The following is a 27816-nucleotide window of genomic DNA, read 5'->3' on the forward strand; positions in this document are numbered from 1 at the left end:
TTCCGCCGAAGTAAAGTCCAAATATCCTTGTTTTTGTGGTCAGTTTATATTACCACTGTGTTAAGTTCCAGAGCCAATTTTTCTTAAAAAACAAGATTCGTTGTCAAGTTTCAGCAGTAAATCGTCTCTGGAACGAAACTTACATATATGAATTGACTTTTGTATATACATCCTGAGCTGTCTATAGCCTTACATAAAAATTGTGCTGCTTTAAGTATTGCCTGACGCTTAATAGCCAGATGTTGTATTGTGTATTAAACTGGCAGCTTTGGAATATTATGGGAATGTTAATTAGAAAGTCTATGTATGACATTAGCAGGAACCTCAATTTTTCATTGACCCACAAAATTTTATGTCGGGGCAATAAATTATTTAGCCCATGAATTTCGTGAATTCGAAACAAATTGAGCCCCACACTGCTAATTTCATAGTTATGCAACTGCCAATTCCACACTTAACTCCAAAGCTTCCATTAAAAAAAAAGTGTACGTTGTAAAACGACTAAGATTATTATGGAATCGGTTTTAATCCAGGAATGGAACGACTACAACCTGCGGTGGAACGAATCGGACTACGGGGGAGTCAAAGATTTGAGAATAACACCGAACAAGCTGTGGAAACCAGATGTTCTGATGTACAACAGGTAACATGTTTAGATACAGAATGTAAATGCATTTGGACCAAATGAGCTTTAAACAAGCAGTAAATCTGAATTGCATGGATAGATGTTCTCTTTACTGCTGACTCATATTACTTTCAACAATTTTATGTGCACATATAATTCTCTAATAATATTTATAGCAGTGTCTTTTTATGCAAATATTGTCCTTCGACCACCAACTTATATATAAATAGCTTTCCTATTGCTTCATTCATCATCACTGCGCTGTGGTTGGAGTATTGGTATGGAGAGACACACTTTTAACAAATAATCGATCATATAACTTATTTATTTTAGTCAGAGGACAGGATTTAGATATAATGTACTTTGTTTTAATCCTCTGAACATATTAGAGAATTAATTAATAAAGCTTTTTATTATCCTGGGCAAAAAAATGATCATCAAATAAAAATTTGCTATGCATTGATCTCTTTGTGATGGAAAATTTAGCAGCTTGCGGATGGTAATTTTCCTTAATTCGAATAACGTAATCCTTTTGGGAGTATGCAGGAATAAATAGCTTTAGTTAGTCAACATAAGCGTTTACAAAGAGGTTTATAAAACCTACTATTGTTGCTACGAACGCAATCCTCTTTCATAACAGAGATACCTTTGTTAAGTGATATAATCTTCTCGTATTTGTCAGGGAATAAAAAATATTCCAAACGAAAGACCCTAATATCCATACTGTCGAGGATAACGAATCAAACGTAGTTTATTTGAATAATACGAGGGTGTTTATGTAAGAAAGTAATAAATTATATAAATCTATATAAAGCAGTCATTAAGGAGAGATCAATGCATGGTAAGATTTTCAAAATTGTCTTCGAGATTGATTGATGGTGTGACAGTTGGAGTGTCTGATGTGTGTTTTGGAAAAAATGGGCGGGAAGTACAGAGACAGCTAGCCGTTGCTGTAGGCCACAGCTATTTCCGACCCTCTGGAGTCGAACTACGGGTTGATACCGAAAAGCCGCTCTATATAAACAAACATTATCATTGAAGCCACGTACGATTTGGTCATAAACAGTTGTATGGCAAAAATTTAAGTTTGCTGTTGAATTATCTGGCTACATCATGTCCAGTTGGAAATGATGTTGGTTGGATTACATCAACAATCTTGAATGGTTGCTCTTAAAACTGTGTTTGAGGTGAATGATGTAGGCTGACAGTGAATCATGTGACAGTTTGCCATGCTCAGTTTATCACCTTTCTATCTTCTTCAATTTCACTTTCGACATAAATGGCAAGATGTCGGATGATTCAATTATGATTAAAAGGTGGGCACTAATTAAAGTTTTTTTGTTCTTTGCGGATGGTAGCAGCTTGAAAATTCGACTTCTGCTGGGCCGGAATGTCCCTGAAAACTCTCTCACTAACAGCACTAAAAACCAAGAACTAAATAAAACAACACCTAAAAGAGACTACATAAAACAAAACCTAATAATCAATAAAAGTAAGGATAACGAACCGGTCGCGTTTAAACCAAAACCCTTAAATAAACGACTTAAACAAACAAGAATGAAATCATTTGGTCAGTCCCAGATAGACCATTATAAATGATCAGAGATAACCATGCAACCGCGGTTCCTAAACGAAATGAATGAAAGCTAAACTCAACAACGGATAAGAAATGGATATGGCTAGCTTGGTCACTGCAATCGTTATAGCTCGATGTCTGTCAATGTCGATGTAACATAGATGTTGAGGATGTTAATTGTTGTGTCCAGTGTCTGTACTCAAGTACTGAAGTACTGCAGCAGACCACGGCAGTGATTTGATGTTGCATTTTGCATGAACACGCGCGCGATATCTTACTCGAAGTACTACAGAGAATCCAATAGGCTAGTAAAACATGAGCTCAACCATAAACTAGAAAAAATACTTGTTGTTGCAATTTAAGTGATGGATTTTTTCGTGTTTATGCGTTTGGAGGGTCCACAAGGAAAGTGTTAAGTGATAGCAGATGATGCAGCCTTCTCTTTGGCTTCAGACACGAGTTGGTGCAACGCCAAAGAGAAGGACTACAGTAATGTTGGACTTTGCTTAAAACTATCTTGGTGTTCTGCCATGGAAGGAGTTTTACTTGCCTAGAAGAACTATTGAAGGCGGCTTGTCAGTCGTCATGTTGTAAAAGTCGTTATGTCAACTTGACCAGACCAGCATGGGTCAGTATGTAGCGGCGATTTTTAACGCTTTGTGTTGTTATTATGAAGTGCTGATGAGGGTTTCGACGGGACTTTCCAAACAAACGTTGTGGTCAAACATAACGGCAGTTGCTTGTACGTCCCTCCGGGTATCTTCAAGAGCACATGCAAGATAGACATTACGTGGTTCCCCTTTGATGACCAACACTGTGACATGAAGTTTGGTAGCTGGACCTATGACGGCAACCAGGTATTGCTGTAATGTTTACATGTTTTCTGTTGCCACTACATCACACGCATCATTACTCTATCACATTAGATGAGAACTTGCGAACTGTTATGATGATAACCGATTCTTCATACATACATTTTCTTCAATCCAACCTACCTATAAACATGACATTTTAATACTTAAACACACAACTCAACACATTCAAGTCATCAAGAGTATTGCCTCAATGGTATTGGTCACCAAAAGAATGATTTCGTAATTCTTTCTTGCTTCACTTGGTGTTTTGGTGTTAAAAAAATTTGACAAGTGTGTTTTTAACTTGTCCAGTTTTCACATTATGTCTTGATCCTAAAGCATTTGTGTTTTATTGATTGACCTCTTATAATATCGAAAAGAATTACAGATACAATTACTTGTTTCTCCAACATTGAACAATATGATGTGAACGTGTGTTCCAATTTATTTTTGCCACTGAAGACTATGTATGACACCCACTTTCACTGTGCTTTGTTGCGCACCCGTAAAGTTCGCATTTTCTCATGTCTATAGATCACACTGCACAACAACACTCGTGATAATCTCGACCAACAAGGTCTGATTAAATGGCTCACCGTCACAATTAGAAACAATCCGCCGCGTTGACTCACCTAAATTTTAATTCACACACCGCTGAAGCTGACTAGTTTTATACTGCGACGTACGTCATAGACCTAGTGCACGCTATTAGCTGCTAGGTGATCGTGTCCATGTTTAGAGGTTAGATTAGCGCGCCAAATTTTATCCGGATCAAATAAGTGAACTCGTGAACGGGTTAAGTCGTACGGTACGGAGGAACAAAATGGCTTAACGTCGTTTCATTAGGGAACCATGTGACTGTATCATTAGATTTACTATTTTGCATGGGGCACATTGTCAACAATTTCTCTGCTATTGACTTTGCCACCAAACAGCAGTTCACCATTTATTTGCCTCGACACCAGTTTGCCTTAAGCAATATGATGCGCTTCGACATATACTTTTACGAGTCACTGGAGGAACGTTTACACCTTCAGAGCTGTGCCAGAATCGTGAAGCTTTCAATTGACTGCCGAAGCTGAGGCCGTAGTATATGTTGATACGCGTTATGTTGATCACCACCACTCTTTTTAGCCACTTAAAACCACCGAAACCATCTTCTTTATTCCTTCCGTGAAGTTTTTAGCAGAGGGGTTGAGTTCATTTGTTTCTGGCAGGGATGTTGAACAAGTGAGACCATCATCTGGAAAATCTTTTTACCTTTTTCACGGCCATTAAACCCGACTTGAACTTTATGATTAATTAATATCTTGTGTTACAGTACAGTAACATTACGCTCCGTGCATGGAAATTTTATTGTACGACCTAAACTCTTGAGTCTTGGACAAGACTCACACGTTTGGGCTGTGGAATAAAACGTTTCCAGTGCATTTATTTGTGCCGTTTTGTATACGAATGGACAATATAGGTATTTTCCCGTTCAAAATTATGTATTTTATAAAAATGATATCTTCCTGTCGCATGGTATATGATAATATTTGTGCATGGTACAGACTCAACCCGATACCGTTGGACTCGTTGGATGGTTTTTCACATTTTCTCTCCTTTACATTCCGATTTTACAAATAAATTAACGCATGCTTTGCCTGTAACCGACTGTTACTGATATTTGATCCAGTTGCTTTAATGAATGCGAAACAAACCCTTGGTCGGAGATGATACTTGGTAAATTACCCAAACTCTTTTACTGTTTGCATGTCGAATATTATTTGATTTTAATGCCTGTACTTTTAAACTCGACTCAACATTGTTGTATCCGTATGTTACCTGTATAGACTTAGTTCATTTTGTTACATCAATTAATGCAAAGTACGCCATTAAAGATTAAACGTACACCTTTCTATGTTTCCGCAGTTTTATCTAGTTAAACGTGAAACTGCGCAGCAGGATAATTAAAGAACTTGCATAATTTTTAATGAGCAGTTTAAGCCTATTTGAATACTTAATTAAATAATGCTATTTTTGTCTTACTCTTGATTAATGTTATTTTAAACAGGCAAATTAGTTTGTAATTTAGTCCCAGCAAATATTCATGTACCTTTCTTTCGTATTTATATGAAATTAACTTCGTTAGTTAATTGCTTGTAACGTTTTTAGTCTTCATAATTCGTTTCTTGTTTTAAAAAACCAAACATATAAATTTGTATAACATTTACAAGTAGATGGTATTTATTTTCTTTAAAATAAAGTCTAATGGATTAAATCTTCATTTTACCAAGATAATTTATTCCACATAAATTTGAATGAGGATGATGAAGTTTATTTAATGACTTGAATATACTTCTCATCCTTCTTACCAAACTTATCAAGAAGTTACAACTAACTAAATAGTACATTGTACTATTAAAATTAAACTGTGAGAAGTGGATCATTTCAACTACTTCAAAAGTCAAAAATACTGCATAAATTAAACAAAATTGGATCATCAACAGAACTTTTAAACCACTAATAACACTAAATCACCAAATTCCTTGGAAAACTATTACAAAATTAATTAATTATTAACCACTACATTTTTTCCATCAGTACTTGATGGTACTCTTCCACCCTCCTTGGCTTACTTAAAATTTGTTGACGAATAAATTATTGATTCAAAGCTCACTATTCTTTTCTGAGAGCATTAACAAGTTCCTCCAAATCTTGAAGCTGATAGTTTCCGGTGTAAATTTGAAGACACTCCTATACGTGTTCAATTGGATTACAGTCTGGTGAAAGTGATGGCCTCTACATCCGAGTAATGTCATTATTTTGCCACGCCCAATTTATTGTTTCATTCATTAATAGTTCCTTGATTTAATCCTATGTATCTCTAAAGAAGTTACACTGTTACAGAACCACCTCCAAAAACAAAAGTTGGAGACGTGTTTTGCTCATGATATCTTTCATCACGTTTGTTGTCTTAGAAATCTAAACATATAAATTTGTACAACATTTACAAGTAGATGGCATTTATTTTATTTAAAATAAAGTTATTCAGTTTTTTCTAATGGATTAAATCTTCATTTTGCCAAGATAATTTATTTCACATAAATTTGAATGAAGATGATGAAACATTTAGTCGAAGTTTATTTAATGACTTGAATATACTTCCCATCCTTCTTACCAAACTTATCAAGAAGTTACAACTAACTAAATAGTACATTGTACTATTAAAATTAAACTGTGAGAAGTGGATCATTTCAACTACTTCAAAAGTCAAAAATACTGCATAAATTAAACAAAATTGGATCATCAACAGAACTTTTAAGCCACTAATAAAACTAAATCACCAAATTCCTTGGAAAACTATTACAAAATTAATTAATTATTAACCACTACATTTTTTCTATCAGTACTTGATGGTACTCTTCCACCCTCCTTGGCTTACTCAAAATTTGTTGACAAATAAATTATTGATTCAAAGCTCACTATTCTTCTCTGAGAGCATTAGCAAGTTCCTCCAAATCTTGAAGCTGATAGTTTCCGGTGTAAATTTGAAGACACTCCTATACGTGTTCAATTGGATTACAGTCTGGTGAAAGTGATGGCCTCTACATCCGAGTAATGTCATTATTTTGCCACGCCCAATTTATTGTTTCATTCATTCATAGTTTCTTGATTTAATCCTAAGTGTCTCTAAAGAAGTTACACTGTTACAGAACCACCTCCAAAAACAAAAGTTGGAGACATGTTTTGCTCATGATATCTCTCACCACGTTCACACCATGTCCAAATATCTATCTGAGTGACATAATGTGTACCTGGGCTCATCTGTGCATAAACAATTATGTCATTCAGCTGCAGTCCAGAGGTGGTGATCGTTTTCTAGCTCTAAGATCAGCTTCATACAACTTTCTTCTGATGGTACAGTAATTCCAACATCTGCACAAAGCCTGAATGTGGAGAATGTGTCATTTCTTCTATCAAAAATAATCAGAAAACAGTCCTTCTCCTTGTAGCTCATTGTCCACGACCATGGTGTTGTATATTTGCTTTATCAGTTTGCTGATAACGTTTCAAAGTACTATTTACTACACTTTGTGAGACATTAGTTATTTGGGCTATTTGTTGTTGACTCAGATTGCCACATTCCAAAATTACAATTATAGAGGCAAAATCTTCAGAAGAAAGTCTTCTTTGAGGCATTTTACCACCAGATAAATTAAGAATGAACCGAATAAAATGTGTTAAAATCCTCAAAATGTGTTTCTTGTAAATAAAAATTTTACAAGAAGTGGATTAATAGTTTTACTCTATGGAGACTATAAATGAATGCAGTTGGAAGTACATTGTTATACATCGCATTAAATCAATTGTTTCCCAGAACTATTCCAAGAAACAAACATACATTTGATTGTAAGTAAGTCCTGTGTTCCCGAATTCAATAATTTAACTGGTCAAAGTTTTGCCTCCATTCTGTAACTGGCTAATTACTTGACACATTAAATGGGGTTGATTGATATGACCTGTACATAAAATACAAAATGGTACAAGGTAAGTCACTTTTATTTAAATTGTAGGTTTTGACGACCATCATTGAGTGAGTAAAAACAGTATGAGTTTTGTGGTAATTTATTTGGTTTTAGGCTCAAGTACCTCTATCCTAGTCTTCCTGTTTGTTTCTGTATTTCAAATCGAAAAGTCATCCTTCTCATCAATAAAATAAGGAATATTTGAAGTTTGTTCTCCAAAGGGGTCCGATGTCTCTTCAATCCCAACAATTAATCCAGAATTTCACAATCCACGTCTGATCCAATTTCAAAGGTCGCTCGTTGATTAAGGAAGTTCAAAATTCCTTATTTCATTGACTCGTAATAAGTCCCTGGAATGCAAAAGCTTGTCAATCTACGTCTCCATGTAATATTACCTCTATTTACGGTCCAAAGACACTCGCATCGTTCTCAGCTATATCGAACATGTAGAGCTAGACTTATACGTGAGCCACGACTTTCGAAAAACCGTTTAAGGAATCTATTGTACTAAAAATTCTTGCTGCATCAGTATCCTATCTAGTCGACACAATTTCTTTACATAATTCACCCCTAAACCAAGGTGGAGATGCCGGCAATTTATGTTAAAGTTATACGTATCTATGTTCCTCAATAACAAATTTCCCGGGTCACGTATATGCTGTACGAGTGCTGTGCATTTCACTTTATAAAATGAACATAAATATAAACATTTGTTCTACTTTCCTTACATCAGCCATAGTTAGGTACTCCAATTTCAATTTCAAATTTAATTTGCCATTACGTTCGAACGTAAACAAATCAACTTTATTGCACACGTTTACCTCTAAATAAATACACGAAATTTATGGCAGTTCTTTTATATCTCCGTCAAGCACTTCTATTACGAGGACAATGAAGAGTCTCCTCCATCTCCTAGACACGTGCAATTTACACCGAACTCCTTTATATTGAGTAGTTAAAGTTCAGTTTTATCACGGTGTGACGATTAACACTGAAGCTCTTTCACATATACTCCCGTCTTTACGACGACGTTTATTTTTAAAAATTTCTATGTGGTCCAACTGTATGGGTTAACCGAAGGTCTCCATCAAAGGATGTTAATCCATTTAAATCTTCCTCCCGCCTTCTGATTCTTGTCGATGATTCGGTGCCTTTGCAAGAAGAATTTCTGGTACTCTTAGATCCCTCGTTCCGTCAAACCGGTGAGCCAAAACAAAATGCAATAATCGTATACCATATTCATACATAATACCATCAGTTCCATCTTAGTGCCCTAGGGCATAGCGTTAGACCTAACATTTGTAGTATAGTCATTCCCGCATGCCTCATGATAACATACAACTGCCGTTTTGCTAATTGTGGCCGACTAACCCCCCCAAACATGAACCTTCTAGAGGCATGATGCAGCTACGGATTACGTTGGCTGCAGAAGAACCAACCAAAATATGCTCGATTGAAGTTTTACCTGACCAATAATGTGACCTTTGTTAAGATAATGTCCTCATCGCACACCTAATGCGGTACCTTTGAGTACCAGTTCCTGATGGGGACATTATTTATTACTTTAATATGTTAGACTTGCTTAAAATCTTAACGTAACGTATGTTATATGCATGAGTTTTGTGCAGCTTGACTTGGTATTAAACAGCGAAGATGGAGGCGACCTCTCGGATTTCATCACGAACGGAGAATGGTACCTTTTAGGTAAGGTCTCTTCCATTTATGTTCTACGGCAATAAACAACTCGTTAACTTAATTGACGATGATAAAATTGAAACTAGTTGTTTTTATGCCAAGCTTCAAACTAATCGAGTACCACATTTAGTGTAATGATGAAGTGAAGTGAGGTACAGTTGTGAAACGTTGTTGCAGGAATGCCCGGAAAGAAGAACACAATAGTGTACCAGTGCTGCCCAGAGCCCTACGTCGACGTGACCTTCACCATACAAATCAGAAGGCGCACACTGTACTACTTTTTTAACCTGATAGTTCCTTGCGTGCTGATCTCATCAATGGCTCTATTGGGATTCACGCTGCCACCTGACTCAGGCGAAAAACTAACTCTAGGTACTTGCCTCCCCCTGCTCGTTTGTCGTTAACTGTGTTTATGCACTCACTCCCTTTTGCTGTATGGGTGCCGCTTATAACAAAAACAAACATCATGCTGTCGATGCGTGCGGTTATTATTGTATGTTGGGTTCCTAGCCTCGATCTCGAAGACCCTCGGGGTTAAATACTTGCTTAACGTTATTAATTATCGGGTTTCGAGATTGATGCAGCTGGAACTACTGTGTTAGATTCGATGGGTATTACACATTCCGAATTGGATCAATATTTCATGTACGTCTGCCATCTTGCATTTGCAAATAAAATCATCTTTGACATTGAGACTCCAACTTCGAATTTTAATAGTAAATCAGTTGTGAATTGGGTCAATCTAAAAACGATGGTCCTGTCATTGACTACTTTAAAATCGATTAATATTTGAGTTAATTATAAAATCATTGGACGTCAAACAAATAATTTAATGGCAATGGCACCGTATGTAAATTGTAATGCACATTAAAAGTTAGGGCTGCCCGTTTAATTAGATGGATATTCGGTTGCAGCGTGTTTTGTACATGTTCGTGTGCATGTTTATTTGGACAACAGAAGTAGCCTGGAATTAGGCGAAACTTTGGGGGCATTAATTAATGGCAGTACGGACGTACATTAAATGTTTTAATGATGTGACACAGCATTGTTCGGAATCTGTCATAGTCATGAATTGATCACGGACACATGAAGACTATTGAACACAAAATGTGACACTTAATCACTGCGAATCTCCCAACACTGAACGTTCACACGAAAAGTGGAAGATGTCGGGAAGCTGCTGCTGTTTGTATGACACACGTAATGTAATTGGCACGGCCAATTGGAACAACACCTAAAAACGTGATGGTTGTCTATTGACGGGAACCAGAAACACGTTCAAAATTCAAAATCTTCATTTCAGGTGTCACCATACTTCTTTCATTGACAGTATTTCTCAACCTAGTAGCTGAAAAGATACCAACTACATCAGATGCAGTACCGTTAATAGGTATGCTAGGCCATCTGGGAGCATCGTGTGTATTGACGCCCTATGTCCCTTGAGGACTGCTAGTTGATACTTGGAGGTCGCCTATGCCTCCTTTGTATCTATCCATTTTGTTGTTCGATTACCATGTCAGCATGCAGCCCTCGTCCGATTTTAACCGTTCTATCTTACCGACCAACCGTATTTACCATTACCTCATTATCTGTTATCCGCAAACGAGAACCAAAGACAAAAAACTAAGTCATGTTCATCAATTAGTGAGGCCCACCCATAACCGTAATAGTGGCACCATTGTTTTAGAATGGGAACACTGAACTTTGCTTTTAGGAGGTCAAGTGACACCAAAATTCATAATGGTGCATTCAAATTATTCAGACTTTTAGGTCAACCCTTATAACGGCCAGCAAACCTGAACGGTGCTAATCACTGATTGATAAAATGTGCTAGTTTCCCGAAACGCTACAACGAAGGCGGCACTGGAAAACCCTTTGCAACTCAGACCTGAATAACAGAACGGCCGCCAAATGATCAAATTGCGTGCTGCGTGATATTATTGCTTTAAACTTGTCGATCTGTGAAAAAGACCCTGCAGGCTTGCGACGGCTTCTCCCTTAATGCCCAGGCAAGCGGATGGCGGGGCAGGTAAGTACCCCCCCCCCCCACGAAAAAACCCCGGACCGAGACGCTAAAGAAGCAGACGATGGAGGTTTACGGCTTGAAATGATCGGAAGCCGTAATGAAGCTATGTTCTGTTGCAGGAGTGACCATCTTGCTATCGTTGACTGTGTTCCTGAACCTCGTGGCAGAAACCTTGCCCCAAGTATCTGATGCCATTCCCTTGTTAGGTACCAACCGTTCTTTGTCTGACCTGCCTGTGCTGGCTATTTCCTCAGTGCTGCCTGATGAAATATGTGTATCATTGTGTATATGTGATTGTTGTGTTCACGCGCGCGTTTGTATTATTAAAATCGCGGTTACTCCGTGAATAATTACATGCTTTTTAGGTCGCAAACTGGTTTACTTAGCTCCGGTACTGTTGTTTTGGCGGTGCTAAGTAAACGCGTTTGGCGCTGGTTTCTCAAGGGCGAGGTTTTATGTTCACTGACCATCCGGCACAGTTTCTTCTACACTGTTCGATGGTCCTTCTGGAGTTTCCGTTCCGGCCACACTCATTTCCATTAAAATAATCAGCCTTCTGGTATTAGTAGTCTAGTATCTTCTGTGAAGTGAAACCGAAGCCTTAATCTTCAAGCCAACGATCCGTATACCGTGTAATTATCCGTGGACTGACCGATTTAGTTCCTGCTCCTGTTTAGCAGTTTTTTTTAGATGACTTGTTTCGCTACAGGGCGATCAAAGAAGAAATGTTTTAGGGCAGTAGCCGTGGCGGGAGCAAGTGCTGTTATGTGGTGCATAAATATGATAGATGCGGACGTAAGTTGGGGTGCCGCAAACATTTCCTCTTTGACTCGTACGTGGCGAGGTCGGGGGGAGCCGGATACTTGGAATGAAGGGCCGTCTGCACCAAAAAAAAATCGGTCACTTAAAGAGCGGTAACGCGTTTTAATGTGCGGTCTCGCGGCACAGGTCACAGGTCAGACGCCTCGCGTGACCCACTGTCTGTTGCAGGTGTGACAATCCTGTTATCACAGACTGTTTTCTCGCTTCTGGTGGCGCACGTGATAACCCAGACGTCAGACGCTGTGCCCCTGATAGGTTAGAGTCACGGATCAGATCCTTAGTTAATTTTTAATTTGCAAAACACACTGACGGACTCGGGTAAAAGGGCGCGAACCCGTCTCACATCGCTTTACGCCATCGTACGTCACGGATAGACCGCCAACACCTCCTGATTTTCACATCTATCGTATTGCGTTTGCATTATTATTTTGTGAGGCAGGCTCGCGCCCTGCATGCACTCGATTGTAACAGCACTTCGCCCGGCCACAGCTACAGTACACTACCAGTCCATGGGTGCACCGCTTGACTAGCTACATCCTGGTCGATCAATGTTACTGTTAAACCGCATTCTCTGGTACCCGTTCATTTAAATTCACGTAAAAATACTAATTTCCTCTTCAGGCGATTTAAGTGGAAGAGTGGGAAAGCAATTAAGCACATACAATATCTACATTCACTAACAGTTTGCTGAAACGATTTTAATTTGCAAGCTAAATTTAATCCTGGCGGAATTCTCTGCATAACTGGTTTGCAGGAAAGGTGAAAGTGCTGACACGAAATAATATCAAGGAAAATGTAGTAGATTAAATTTGATAATTGCTGAGTGCAAATGCTGAAACCAAAACGTGCTTTCACCAGACTCATTCATAATTTCCTGCAATATTCTATTATTAGCTTATTCAATACTTTTGGCTTTTTCATTTAGTGCGGTTTATGAATGAGGTATGTACCAAAGAGAGAATAATATTAAAAATTCTGTTTAGGTCCCACGTCACAGATGTTGACAGTAAAATTGAGACCCCTTGATGTAGTCATTTCAGGCCACACCGTAAGGACTGGTGCTTCTCTGACTGTGTTTGTTATTGAATAATTATCTCTCCTATTTTATATGCAAATTTCATATAGTCTAGTACTTGTCTCCACGACAAAAACGACTGACTTACCTCTGATACACGCCTTCCGTTGAATAATTGAATCCTTGTTGAAGTAGGTTGCGACACACTAAAATCTTTCCGTAATTTGATTTTGCTTTTTAAAACTTAGGAGTAACTTCTGCACTCAAACACAATAAAAGTGAGGAGGCGAGATGTGCTGCACAAACTGGTAAGTCCTCCCTAGATTATAAATTTCCATGTGGACTAGGCGAAATAATTATTCAGTACTCAACAGATTCACAGGTTAAAACAAGTAATATTACTGTGTTGGGGTGAATGGTTGGCTACTGCGACCGAGGCTAAAACTACTAATTCAATAATATGATGTAATTTTAAACGACTAACGAATTAACCAATGAAATCTCATTACTACTTAGCTGCAAAACTAATATCCTGATCCTTGAACGTTCCCTAAAATCTCTTCTCACCGCCATAAATTGATCATCTTCATCTACACGATCATTCCTCCAGTTCCTGGTATTTAAACGACGATTATCCTTTTAGCTGTCCCTTAGCTGTCACCCTTTCGTAGTTGGGTTACAGGACAGGCCACCGGCCAAATGCTACACTGCATTCGATGAACGTCCACCCAGTTCTCCGGTTGCGGCAAGCAAACTCCGATTTTCTCAAACCTCTTTGCTGAAAGTCGGAGGTTGGTTGTTGCGTGCCAAGAACTGTGTGGCGGCAATGATCGAAATCTAGTTTCTTGCTGTTCACTCAGACTCACTTATCTCAGGGTGTGCCCGATCGACGATTTCACTCTTGTTTGCCAATGACCTTCTCACCTCCAAGTATCAAATGGCTCTGTCCCACTAGGAGTACCAATCTGTATGTTTTGTTGTTGACATGTTTCATTCTCCTTTTATTGTTTGTACTTTTTTGTCTTACTTTTGTCTTTTTTAATTTTAGAATGTAGGCTTTCACAATCATTGTCGGTGTTTATTCGTTTCCTTCCACATGATGCCGTTTCCACACTCAGTTGAATGATTTTTAATTGGACTGGCATGGTGTGGAAAGTGATGATTAAACACGTTTTTGTTTGTTTATCTATAATGACTCGTTACCTCCTCGTTAATGTAGTTGCAACTATTATTATTATTATTATTATTATTAATTATGATATGAAGTGTAAAGTCACTAACTAAGCCGCACACATTTAACCACACATATAAAAATATACTAAATCACTCATTTATTTCTATTTATAATAACCATTAAACATTAAACCCTCGAAGTTAATTGAAAAAAACGATTAATTTAGCAAACGTTATGTTTGTGTTAAATTGATACTGGTTTTGTCGTGCATAGATTGGCGGTAGTGGGAGCCTTTGTTGACGGTTGGTGATACTATGATGCAAGCTCGACGCGTCGAAGCTAATACTCTGGCAACCACTCCAGGTAATCATGCACAGCCTTAAAACCAAATATAAACGACTAATTAAAGACTTTGGACTCGAATAGTTTCGCCGCCAACACACAAGTTATGTCTTTGAACAGGTTTGATGAATTTCACTTTCACCACGTTCATTCACGATTTACGCGAGCAAGGAAAAATAATATTTCGCCTCGTTTTACTTTAATCCCGTCGAAGTCGATCGATTTTAAAACGGTTATATGGCTTCCAGTTTAAACGCAGGACGTATTTTATATTTACGGTGCATTCGCCGCTGTTTATTTGCCGTCATTCATTCGTACTTTATTTTTTAAAGTGAACCTTCCAGACGGATAAAACAACAAACTGATTAATCAGCTGCGTCGGTGTGTTTATCTTGTGGCCGGGGACAAGACTCATTAGACGAGCAATTAATAATTGTAGTCTTAAAGTCGTGGCGTCCTCCAGTAAGTGGAGGCCGAGATTATGGTAAATTGATTTTTTGTCATTCGTCTTGTTTAATTCCAATATGGCAGCCACATAACGACCAAGTTAGAAGCGATTAATCAATCAATCATTGTCCTTGCTCCCTTGCTCCACGAAACGATTCATCGAAAACCTGAAAGATATAATAGGAAAGCCCTTGCACAGTACGGTGTCACATACTTCACCAAAAGCAAACCGCTTTTTTTGTTTTGTTTTGGCGACGTATTGAAACAGTATTTGAAGGGCTTCGGCAAACGACACGCACTGAGCGTCTTTCTCTAATGATATTCAATATTGCGTCGGTAGATTGCTTTGCCTATCCCTCTGATCTATTCTTTGGCTTCATCCCATCTGAAACCTGATTTAAAATAAATAAGCGGAGTTTAAACTAAACCAAAACAAATAATAAGTGAATGGAGCGCGTAAAAGATAAGACGCGGCAGCGTCGGGATCAAGCTTCGGTCAATTACAAGTTGCCTACCTCAAAACCTCCCTTATTATTATTATCATTTATTTTTTTACCAGTTACAAGGTCACGACACTGCCGCGGATGACCTCGGCCGATCACATAGCTCTTATTTATATTATTTGAGGAGGATACGATCGTAGTTCATTACATTAGAGTTTAAATGTGAATTGAGTTGATTTGCTTGTGGGTGTGCGTGTAGATATTGAACTTGACTATGTAACACCCCGTTGTGTGTCAATTGGGGTTCAATCAGTAACTCATGCATTTCCAAAATTTGTACTAAATCATATTTAAATGTGTGAGTTACTGCTTTATGAGGTATGTTAATTGTAAATTTATAACATCTAGAATCCCTGGAAAATTGGCAATAATCGTGCTTGATATAATTAAGACCATTGTATATGTTGTGATTCCTGATTGACTGAGTTTTAAAATTTATTTCGTTATGTATAGAGTAGTTTAAAGTAGTGGTTAATTTTATGTTGTTTTTATTTTAGTACTTACGTGTAGAGTAGCGGTAGAGTTCTAGAAAATTCGGACGCTTTTGTCTGTGCCATTCGGTAATTTCGTGGGTTTTACAGGCACATATTTCAACTGCATCATGTTCATGGTTGCTTCTTCGGTGGTACTTACCGTCGTGGTCCTAAACTACCATCACCGAACGGCTGATATTCACGAGATGCCCCAATGGGTAAGTCAAGACTCAGATTTAAAAGATATATTCAAAAGAATAATTTGTATTTTTTATTCTTATTTATATATACATAAAATTTAGTACTTCGTATGACCTCCGTGGGAATTGATGACATCTGCTCACCTTCTCCTCCTCTGCATATCTTTTATGAGATGATCCTATAACGTTTTATATTTGACTAGTTGTGAGGAGGACGCTGTGAGATCTCTTCTGTGTCTCAATTACAAGTATCGTCTTCATTTGTGGTAGTTTTCCTTGGTCTATCTGAAGTAGTACCAGTTTGACAAAATTGAGTGCACAAGCAAGAAATAACATTTGGTGCAACATTAGGTTAATGTGTGATATTGATCTGATTGACCCCAGATTCAAACATACCAATTAATCTAATCTTCTTATCTGCTAAAATAAGTTTCTCTATCTTCACCAAAAGAGTGAAGAATTTGTTGTCCTAAACTGTGAGAAGGACGCTATAGGGTCTCTTCTGTGTCTCAAATACAAACATCGTTTTCATTTGTGGCAGTATCCTTTGGTCTATCACTCCTTGGTCTTTCTGAAGTAGTACCAGTTTGACAAAATTGAGTACACAAGCGAGAAATAACATTTGGTGCAACATTGAGTCAATCTGTGATATTGATCTCATGACCCCAGATTCAAACATTCCAATTGCTCTTACCCTTCTCATCTGTTAAGCTAAGCTTCTTCATCTTTACCTAAAGAGTGAAGAATTTGTTGTCCTAAACTGTGAGGAGGACGCTGTAGGGTCTCTTCTGTGTCTCAAATACAAATATCGTCTTCATGGGTGCTTGTTTTACTTAGTCTTCCATTCTTTGGTCTTTCTGAAATAGTACCAGTTTGACAAAATTGAGTACACAAGCGAGAAATAACATTTGGTGCAACATTGAGTTAATCTGTGATATTGATCTCATTGACCCCAGATTCAAACATTCCAATTGCTCTTACCCTTCTCATCTGCTAAGCTAAGCTTCTTCATCTTCACCAAAAGAGTGAAGAATTTGTTGTCCTAAACTGTGAGGAGGATGCTGTAGGGTCTCTTCTGTGCTTGTTTTACTTAGTCTTCCATTCTTTGGCCTTTCTGAAATAGTACCAGTTTGACAAAATTGAGTACACAAGCGAGAAATAACATTTGGTGCAACATTGAGTCAATCTGTGATATTGATCTCATGACCCCAGATTCAAACATTCCAATTGCTCTTACCCTTCTCATCTGTTAAGCTAAGCTTCTTCATCTTTACCTAAAGAGTGAAGAATTTGTTGTCCTAAGCTGTGAGGAGGACGCTGTAGGGTCTCTTCTGTGTCTCATATATAAATATCGTCTTCATGGGTGCTTATTTTACCTAGTCTTCCATTCTTTGGTCTTTCTGAAATAGTACCAGTTTGACAAAATTGAGTACACAAGCGAGAAATAACATTTGGTGCAACATTGAGTCAATCTGTGATATTGATCTCATGACCCCAGATTCAAACATTCCAATTGCTCTTACCCTTCTCATCTGTTAAGCTAAGCTTCTTCATCTTTACCTAAAGAGTGAAGAATTTGTTGTCCTAAACTGTGAGGAGGACGCTGTAGGGTCTCTTCTGTGTCTCAAATACAAATATCGTCTTCATGGGTGCTTGTTTTACTTAGTCTTCCATTCTTTGGTCTTTCTGAAATAGTACCAGTTTGACAAAATTGAGTACACAAGCGAGAAATAACATTTGGTGCAACATTGAGTTAATCTGTGATATTGATCTCATTGACCCCAGATTCAAACATTCCAATTGCTCTTACCCTTCTCATCTGCTAAGCTAAGCTTCTTCATCTTCACCAAAAGAGTGAAGAATTTGTTGTCCTAAACTGTGAGGAGGATGCTGTAGGGTCTCTTCTGTGCTTGTTTTACTTAGTCTTCCATTCTTTGGCCTTTCTGAAATAGTACCAGTTTGACAAAATTGAGTACACAAGCGAGAAATAACATTTGGTGCAACATTGAGTCAATCTGTGATATTGATCTCATGACCCCAGATTCAAACATTCCAATTGCTCTTACCCTTCTCATCTGTTAAGCTAAGCTTCTTCATCTTTACCTAAAGAGTGAAGAATTTGTTGTCCTAAGCTGTGAGGAGGACGCTGTAGGGTCTCTTCTGTGTCTCATATATAAATATCGTCTTCATGGGTGCTTATTTTACCTAGTCTTCCATTCTTTGGTCTTTCTGAAATAGTACCAGTTTGACAAAATTGAGTACACAAGCGAGAAATAACATTTGGTGCGACATTGAGTTAATCTGTGATATTGATCTCATTGACCCCAGATTCAAACATTCCAATTGCTCTTACCCTTCTCATCTGCTAAGCTAAGCTTCTTCATCTTCACTAAAAGAGTGAAGAATTTGTTGCCCTAAACTGTAAGGAGGACGCTGTAGGGTCTCTTCTGTGTCTCAAATACAAATATCGTCTTCATAGGTGCTTGTTTTACTTAGTCTTCCATTCTTTGGCCTTTCTGAAATAGTACCAGTTTGACAAAATTGAGTACACAAGCGAGAAATAACATTTGGTGCAACATTGAGTCAATCTGTGATATTGATTTCATGACCCCAGATTCAAACATTCCAATTGCTCTTACCCTTCTCATCTGTTAAGCTAAGCTTCTTCATCTTTACCTAAAGAGTGAAGAATTTGTTGTCCTAAACTGTGAGGAGGATGCTGTAGGGTCTCTTCTGTGCTTGTTTTACTTAGTCTTCCATTCTTTGGCCTTTCTGAAATAGTACCAGTTTGACAAAATTGAGTACACAAGCGAGAAATAACATTTGGTGCAACATTGAGTCAATCTGTGATATTGATCTCATGACCCCAGATTCAAACATTCCAATTGCTCTTACCCTTCTCATCTGTTAAGCTAAGCTTCTTCATCTTTACCTAAAGAGTGAAGAATTTGTTGTCCTAAGCTGTGAGGAGGACGCTGTAGGGTCTCTTCTGTGTCTCATATATAAATATCGTCTTCATGGGTGCTTATTTTACCTAGTCTTCCATTCTTTGGTCTTTCTGAAATAGTACCAGTTTGACAAAATTGAGTACACAAGCGAGAAATAACATTTGGTGCGACATTGAGTTAATCTGTGATATTGATCTCATTGACCCCAGATTCAAACATTCCAATTGCTCTTACCCTTCTCATCTGCTAAGCTAAGCTTCTTCATCTTCACTAAAAGAGTGAAGAATTTGTTGCCCTAAACTGTAAGGAGGACGCTGTAGGGTCTCTTCTGTGTCTCAAATACAAATATCGTCTTCATAGGTGCTTGTTTTACTTAGTCTTCCATTCTTTGGCCTTTCTGAAATAGTACCAGTTTGACAAAATTGAGTACACAAGCGAGAAATAACATTTGGTGCAACATTGAGTCAATCTGTGATATTGATTTCATGACCCCAGATTCAAACATTCCAATTGCTCTTACCCTTCTCATCTGTTAAGCTAAGCTTCTTCATCTTTACCTAAAGAGTGAAGAATTTGTTGTCCTAAACTGTGAGGAGGACGCTGTAGGGTCTCTTCTGTGTCTCAAATACAAATATCGTCTTCATGGGTGCTTGTTTTACTTAGTCTTCCATTCTTTGGTCTTTCTGAAATTCAAACATTCCAATTGCTCTTACCCTTCTCATCTGCTAAGCTAAACTTCTTCATCTTCACCTAAAGAGTGAAGAATGTGTTGTCATTCTCGTTTGTCATTAACAGGTTGCTTCAACATTGGAGACAACCCCACAAACATAACATATAATTCCTTTTAGACCTGATTAGAATGGTAAAAACTTTCTTTCTAGATCAAGACGGTATTTCTACAATGGCTTCCATGGCTGTTGGGCATGAGCAGGCCCGGCAAAAAGATAACGCGTAAAACGATCCTGATGAACAGTCGCATGAAGGAATTGGAACTGAAGGAGAGATCCTCAAAGAGCCTGTTGGCGAACGTGCTGGATATCGACGACGACTTTCGAAACGTATCGGGAGGCAATAACGCATCAATGACAACAACCAGTTTGGGCGGCGCTTTCATGAGACACCCGACAACAATAGAAGACACAGCGCTACCAGGCAGCGGAACGCAACGAGACCTACAGCACATTCTTCGTGAGCTGCAATTCATCACGAATCGAATGAAAAAGGCGGATGAAGAGGCTGAAGTGATAAGCGACTGGAAGTTCGCTGCTATGGTAGTCGACCGATTCTGTCTGATAATATTTACGTTGTTCACCATCATAGCGACGGTCGCAGTGCTCCTATCAGCACCGCACATCATAGTCCAGTAGAACAGGCGCTGTAGCTGCAAGCCGAAACTAAGAGTTAATCGCCGACACAACAAGAAGAGTATAGTTCGTTTGAAGTTGTTTGACTATGAACTGTTCTGTATAGGGGGTGGTACCAGGACTTGTATTTGGCATACTTCTTGCTCTACCAACTGTAAATTTAACTATTATATTTCAACCACGTGCTTCCAGAGATCACCTCAACCAAGTACCTGATTAATGAACTCTGAAGACTATTATTGTGTTCCTTTAAGAGATTGTTGTGACTGGGTGTGATTACCGTAGCCAAACCATACCGAGGTACATCATATTTCAAATGTAATATGTTCATTGAATCCCAACCTAGATCTTGGTTGTCAGTGCTCTGTAGAACGCGAAGTACCAAAACTGCCACAATACAGGTTCACGAACCATCCTCCTAGGGGAAAATATGATGAAGCTATAGTTATGACACGACCATAAACGTTTACTGTGATACTAACCTCGTATTGTGTCGGCAATTCGGCACAGCAGCAATGTGCAAATGTGCCTTCCCTGTGGAACTGTGGAGCTCTTGAACAACTAAAAGGCAGGCACCTATGTGCACGTAATAGGCCATTAAATAGTCACGTCCTCTCGATCTCGTCGACCGTTCAGCCAATATAAAATTCTCGGTAAGTTTTTATCTATTTTATGACGTTTAATGAATGATAATTTATGGAGGGGTCTACATATAATATCAATACTGCATGAGTTCAATTTTTGGACTAGGTTTTAGTTGAATACTAATTCGGGTCTAAATGAAGGGTGGCAGCTTTTTTAAATTCATTTTATTTCTCATTGAGGCCTGGAAAATTATAAAACTATATTTAAACATGTTTAGAAAGTTGCCTCCTTGTGTCATCTGGGTACGACCAAAGCAGTTACACAAAAAAAACAATTTCCTTTTTTAAATAAAATTGGTAGCTGAAATGTATTATTTCTTCAAAATTTTTCTATCAATCTGGACACATTTGGCTATGAAATGTATTATATTCTTAATGGTCAATATAAAATTTCTCGTTTTGGATCAGTACCGCTCATATATAAATTACATTGTACATATTATAGATAATTTAGGTAAGAATGTAAAAATAAGACTTGCAGAATTAAGACTATTGAAATGGTGAAGGTTTTTAATGTCTTCAAGTTTCCTCCATGTTCATTTAAAACAGTTACCAATTTTTTGATTTTTCTATCCTAATGATCCAACTCTAAATGGACGTTTTTCAGTTTCATTTTCTTTCCATGGGTTTCTGATAAATTGAAAGAAAAAAGATATTTGTACATACAGTCTTAAAGTTTTCTAGTTTAGGAAGGAAGTTGTCTTCTATCATCCCCGGGGTACGACCATAGTTTATTACAAGAAGTAATAATATTAAGTAAATAAAATCAATGACTGAAATGTATCATTTTCTTCAAAATTATTCACTAATTTGTACACATTTGGCTACGAAATGGTTGTATTCTTAATTATATAAAATTTCTTGATTTGGATCAGTACCGTTCATATATAAATTTCATTGTACATATTATAGACAATTTAGGTAAGAATGTAATAATAATAAAAGTTGTAAATGACGCAGAATTAAGACTTTTGAAATAGAGAAGGTTTTTAAAATCATCTTCCATGGTCATTTGAAAGAGTTACCAATTTTTTGATATTTCTATCCTAATGATCCAACTTTAAATGGAGCTTTTTCAGTTTCATTTTCTTTTCTATTAGTTTCTGATGAATTGAAAAAAAAGATATTTGTACATACAGTCTTAACATTTTATAGTGTAGGAAGGAAGTTGTCTTCCATCATTTCTGGGGTACGACCATAATTTGTTACAAGAAACAAAAATCGATGACTAAAATGCATTTTTTTTCCAAATTTTTCATTAATCTGGACTTATTTGGCTACAAAATGGTTGTATTCTTAATGGTCAATATAAAATTTCTTGTTTTGGATCAGTACCGCTCATATATATATTCCATTGTACATATTATGGACAATTAAGGTGAGAATGTAATGATAATAAAAGTTGTAAATGATGCACAATTAAGACTTTTGAAATGGAGAAGGTTTGAAGAATCCTCCATGGTCATTTGAAAGAGTTACCATTTTTTTGATATTTGTATCCTAATGATCCAACTCTAAATGGAGCTTTTCAGTTCATTTATCTTTTTCATTGAGTTCTAATAAATTGAATAAAAAAGATATTTGTACATACAGTCTTTTTTGTAGTTTAGGAAGGAAGTTGTCTTCTATCATCCCCGGGGTACGACCACAGTTTATTACAAGAACCATATACTGTTTTAAGTAAAATTGATGTTCTTCAAAATTATTTATTAACTTGGACACATTTGGCTACGAAATGGTCAACATAAAATTTGTTGTTTTGGATCAGTACCACTCATGTATAAATTTCATTGTACATATTATAGATAATTTAGATAAGAATGTAATAATAATAAAAGTTGTAAATGACGAAGAATTAAGTCTTTTGAAATAGTGATGGTTTAAAAGGTCATCAAGATTCCTCCATGGTCATTGAAAACAATTACTAATTTTTTGATGCTTCTATTCTAATGATCCAACTCTAAGTGGAGCTACTTCACTTTCATTTTCTTTTTCAAGAAAGAAATAGTTGTTATACACATAGTCTTAACATTTTCTAATTTAGAAAGGAAGGAAGTTGCCTTCTCTCATCTCCAGGCTACGACCACAGTTTATTACAAGGAACATCAACTTCTCTAATGAAAAATTGATGGCTGAAATTTAATGTAGCTTAGATATTTATACATATAATCTTAACATTTTCTACTTTAGGAAGGAAGGAAGTTGCCTTCTCTTTTCAAATTGAAGGTATTTAGACTTATATTGAAGATTCCTCCATAATCATCCAAAATTTTTAGCAATTTTTTGACATCTTTATTTAGAAATTTATAACTCACAATACATCCTGAATATAATGATGAATGAATAATTGCCCTTTTGTGATGTATATGCAATTAAATTTTGAGTAATGTGCACACTTTTTTAGCCATCAATGTTACGTGACGAGCAAGAAATTGTTTGTTAATTAATAAACCAAAGAACGTTCATTAAAAAAAAATAATAGAACAGGGGCAATAAATTACAGACTCTCACCTCCTGTTACCAACAAGAGATGGATGTATTGTTTGTTGTAATTAAGGTAAAAATTAAAGAATGGTGGATGATATTGAGATGATGTGACGTGACTATGGGCTATTAATAAGCGCTGCACCATATATTGTACTGCATTGGGGTGGAGATGTAAATGTTAAATTCCTCTAAGCCTCAAATGCAACCAAAATGTATTGGTAAATGGCAATATAATAATACGTATATAATCGTATCGTTTAGATCAGATCGGACATTGGACACTTGACATGTCCCATCATCCACTCGCTATAATCACTCAAAAAAAAAAAAAATACCAGTACGCCAGTATTTGTTATTCAGTACTTCGTGCAAGTAGCTAGTTGGTAGAGTATCATTAGTTCGAGGTACACACGTGTCTGCCTTTTGTTAGCCCATTGAATTAATAAAAGGTGTCCACCTGAATTAAAAAGTATTGTGATGAACTTCGCAAATTAATGAATAAAGTTAAATTTAATGATCAGTTATAGATTAAATAGTATATAAAATAACCGTCAAAATGGGTAATGCGCTCGAGGAAGTTCGAGCCAGATTCGGCGAAAAATGTCGGCCTAGAAAATTACTTTAAAACAAACCAAAAAAAGTGATTGAACCAAAACTAGTAGAAAAAAATACAACGATGTGGATGCAGGTCCCGGACGGGGGACGGTGCATCCGCATCCGGGTGCCCGAACACACTTTACGATACTTCCGTTCCGAATCGACCCCGATCTACCGCGAACTGGACTTTTATTATTGTCGATTTAATTTTAACAAATGACAGATCCAGTCGGTTGGGAACGGGAATGGGTGTTTTAGCAGTTGATTTTCTCTGGCTATGTGAGCTGACATTCGCTGACGCCGCATCGTGGCTTGTCGTATTAGGGACGCTATGTGCGCGGCCACCGTCACACCACCCATCTTCGACTCTACAATGTCTTCATCCGTCATTTCGAACCACGTCAGCTCACCAAATCACGATCGATTCAGACTCATCCATCACCACATACATTGTCATCATCTCAATCGCCCTAAAATGATCCAACTTCCAGTCGCCGTGCGCATGTCGTCCGCACACCTACTTTTATATCATATATTTATACTAATTTATATTTAAAAGAGGACTTCGAATTTTTCATTACTAAGCAACACTTATACCAAGTGTGGTAAATACCCGTTAAAGATAACGATAATATTGTTTAATTGATAATAATAAATTAATTAACAATAGCATTTAATACGATTTTAATAAAAAAACGTTTCTTTGGGCATTTTATAACATAGTGTTAAACAATCAGTCAGTCACATATCCCTTAGTTCGCGGATGAACGATTTTTGCTATAATCTGCAACGTCCTGCAGGACTGAATCCACTGGATTAATTGGATTCGACGGATTCGTTAGATTCATTGGATTCACTGCAGCCAAGCGGAATTACACACACTCACACATAAACACACACAAACACACACACACACATACAAATAATAATATAAACAACGGAAATATCTGAGCACGTCTGGTACGCCCCCCCTGGCACGTCTGTATTTAAACAGGGGGTGGGCGGTTGTGGACCTGCTTGGTTGCAATTATCACCTTAAATAAATGCCGTTCTTTTAAATGCCGCCGCGATATCCAACACATTCGTTTACATGTAGACCTTGCATATTAAATAAATAAATTGTCGACATGTATTTAACGCAACAAAAAAAAAAAACAAGTGGTATTCGTAGAAGAATTGCTGATAAATTTCGGTCGATAACACGGGTGTAAATTGTTGTTATATTTATTATTTTGTTGTGTTTGAGATCTATTATGACCAAGTGACAAAAATAATGAAACTTCCTACTTTGAAATAGGCTCCTAGAATCCGCCAACGACCCGCTTTTTCTAATTAAGTACCTCTCTTGTGTACACTGTACCGCTGTACAAAACGTATTCCGTATAGCCGTACAGCAAAACTTTGCTCTCCCACTCAATGTGGAGAGACAATCGAATGAAGCAACCAATTAGTTTAGTTTCCGCCAATTATCCAAACTTACTTACTTACTTACTTACTTACTTACTTACTTAGATTAGTAACGCAAAGATGTGTACCCGATCTTTAGAAATTCTCAAATATAACGATTCCTCTCTAATGTTCTCCCAAATCCCCTTGGCTTCATTCATTTATAATTACTTACTATTATTACTAATAATAAAAGATTATGCTCAACTATCAGTATTACGTTGCATTTGCTAAAAATCATATATTTATATTATGTTATCCTGATGCTGGAATTACAGATGAATTATGTCGAATAAATGTATAACGTATGATTGAAAATAAATGAGTAAATTCATTTCTATTTTTTCTTCAAAGGTTATGACAAATCCTGTAAAAATCGTTTGATTTAATCGTATAAAACTCATTAAAATAATATTGTATAAATTCATCAATGTTTCATTACCCCATTAAATACATTTGAATTGTTTAAATATGTCAATTATTAAAATAATTTCGTAAATTCGTTATCCCATCACATCCCTCCAAATTCTCAACACACAACTCGTTTCGTTAACATTATATTCATTTGAAAGGTGTAAATGTAAAATGTACGACTGTAAATAAATTGATGACAGTTCTGTTTCATAATCAGCTGTTTTATTTCCTACGCCTTATGATACCTGATAGTTGTAAAATTATTTGTTACATTGTTAAGTGTTGAATAAATAATATTTGTTTTGACTTGGGCTTTTTATTTCTAATGAGCTTTCATTCCATACATGAACCAATGTAAAAGACGAAAAAGTAAGTATAACAAATTTTTATTTATATATTCAAGTATAAAAAATATTATTGTAATTAAATAACATTAATTGTGACTTGATTTAATTTTAACAATTCAATTTCACGTACAAATTAAGTAAATGAACAAAATGATACAACTCAAAAGGTAAGTATTAAAAATTAATAAAACATAAAAATAATATTTTAGTGTTAAAATATTCAACAGATAATTTTTTTTTATATATATATTTAAATTTTTATGAAAATCAACATGTAATTATATATAAATATAAATATTTTAATTTTCTGATTAAACTTCTTTAAATATTTTACTGGTAAAATACATCAGTTAATTTTTTGAATGGCTTTTAGATGTCGAAAATGTGTAAATTTAAAAAAAAAAACAAATAAATGAACAAAGGAACAAGGTATTATTTAAAATTTAAATTAACGATATAAAAAAGTATTTTAGTCTTGTAACATTTCATAATTATTAAGTTTTTTTGTGCATTAATTTTTTATTTTTAATGAAATTCAAAAGGTCAGTTTTATGTATATGTAAATATTTAGATTTCTTGATATAACTCCTTTAAAAAATATATTTGAATTGCTTAAAACAGCCATTAATTTTTCTCTCAGATAATATCTCTCACGTTTTTAAAATTTTCTAAAATGTAGATTAAATTTCATAATTAGAAAATTTTATGTTTCTTATTATTTAAAATTAAAATAGTATATTACTTTCTAAATATTTCTTTTTGCGTTTCTTAATAATATCGCATATACTGTAGAACTAATTTAATAAATGAACGAAACAGAAGTTGCAAGGTAAATAAGTGTCCATTATTTATTAAATTAACGGACTATAATTGTCAAAAGCAAACGAAAAGTTCGTTAAAATAATTTTACTTTTGAAATTGAACAAATATCTAATAACTTTAACGTCAACTTTACGCTTTGGCAATTATTATTTAAAAAGGTAAAAAATATCGATTAAATAAAATTAAATATTTTTTTGTCATTTTTTTACTTCTAGTGATTCAACTTCTTTAAATGAATAATTTACTGGTTAAGTACATCAATTACTTTTTTGATTGGCTTTTAGATGTCAAATTATTAAATTTAAAAGTCTTTAAATTAAAAAAAAAAATAAATAAATGAACAAAGGAAAATATTTCAAAAGGTAAGTATTATTCAAAATTAAAATTAGTGATATAAAAATGGATGTTTGTCTTATATCATTTTATAATTATTAACTTTTATTGTGCATTAATTTTTTATTTTTAATGAAATTCAAAAGGTCAG

The 27816-nt window shown here is 36.1% G+C and overlaps 1 protein-coding gene across 3 annotated transcripts in view; it reads left to right on the plus strand.

Moving 5' to 3' along the window:
• The window catches only part of LOC109596343 (neuronal acetylcholine receptor subunit alpha-7), a 77078-nt gene extending 50609 nt beyond the window's left edge, over positions 1 to 26469 (plus strand). The window contains exons 4-10 of one of the 3 annotated variants that reach the window (XM_049964296.1): positions 534 to 643; positions 2878 to 3058; positions 9195 to 9270; positions 9439 to 9633; positions 10565 to 10651; positions 16172 to 16281; positions 20093 to 26469. In XM_049964296.1, coding sequence (XP_049820253.1) covers positions 534 to 643; positions 2878 to 3058; positions 9195 to 9270; positions 9439 to 9633; positions 10565 to 10651; positions 16172 to 16281; positions 20093 to 20578 — 1245 coding nt within the window. In that variant the 3' untranslated portion in view covers positions 20579 to 26469. Of the gene's footprint in view, positions 1 to 533; positions 644 to 2877; positions 3059 to 9194; positions 9271 to 9438; positions 9634 to 10564; positions 10652 to 11406; positions 11494 to 16171; positions 16282 to 20092 lie in introns of all 3 variants that reach the window. The other 2 variants (XM_049964294.1, XM_049964302.1) reach the window with 2 other exon arrangements.
• Positions 26470 to 27816: the final 1347 nt, after the last annotated feature.

Source organism: Aethina tumida, chromosome 1 (genome assembly GCF_024364675.1).
Source record: "Aethina tumida isolate Nest 87 chromosome 1, icAetTumi1.1, whole genome shotgun sequence".
Lineage (NCBI taxonomy): Eukaryota > Metazoa > Arthropoda > Insecta > Coleoptera > Nitidulidae > Aethina > Aethina tumida.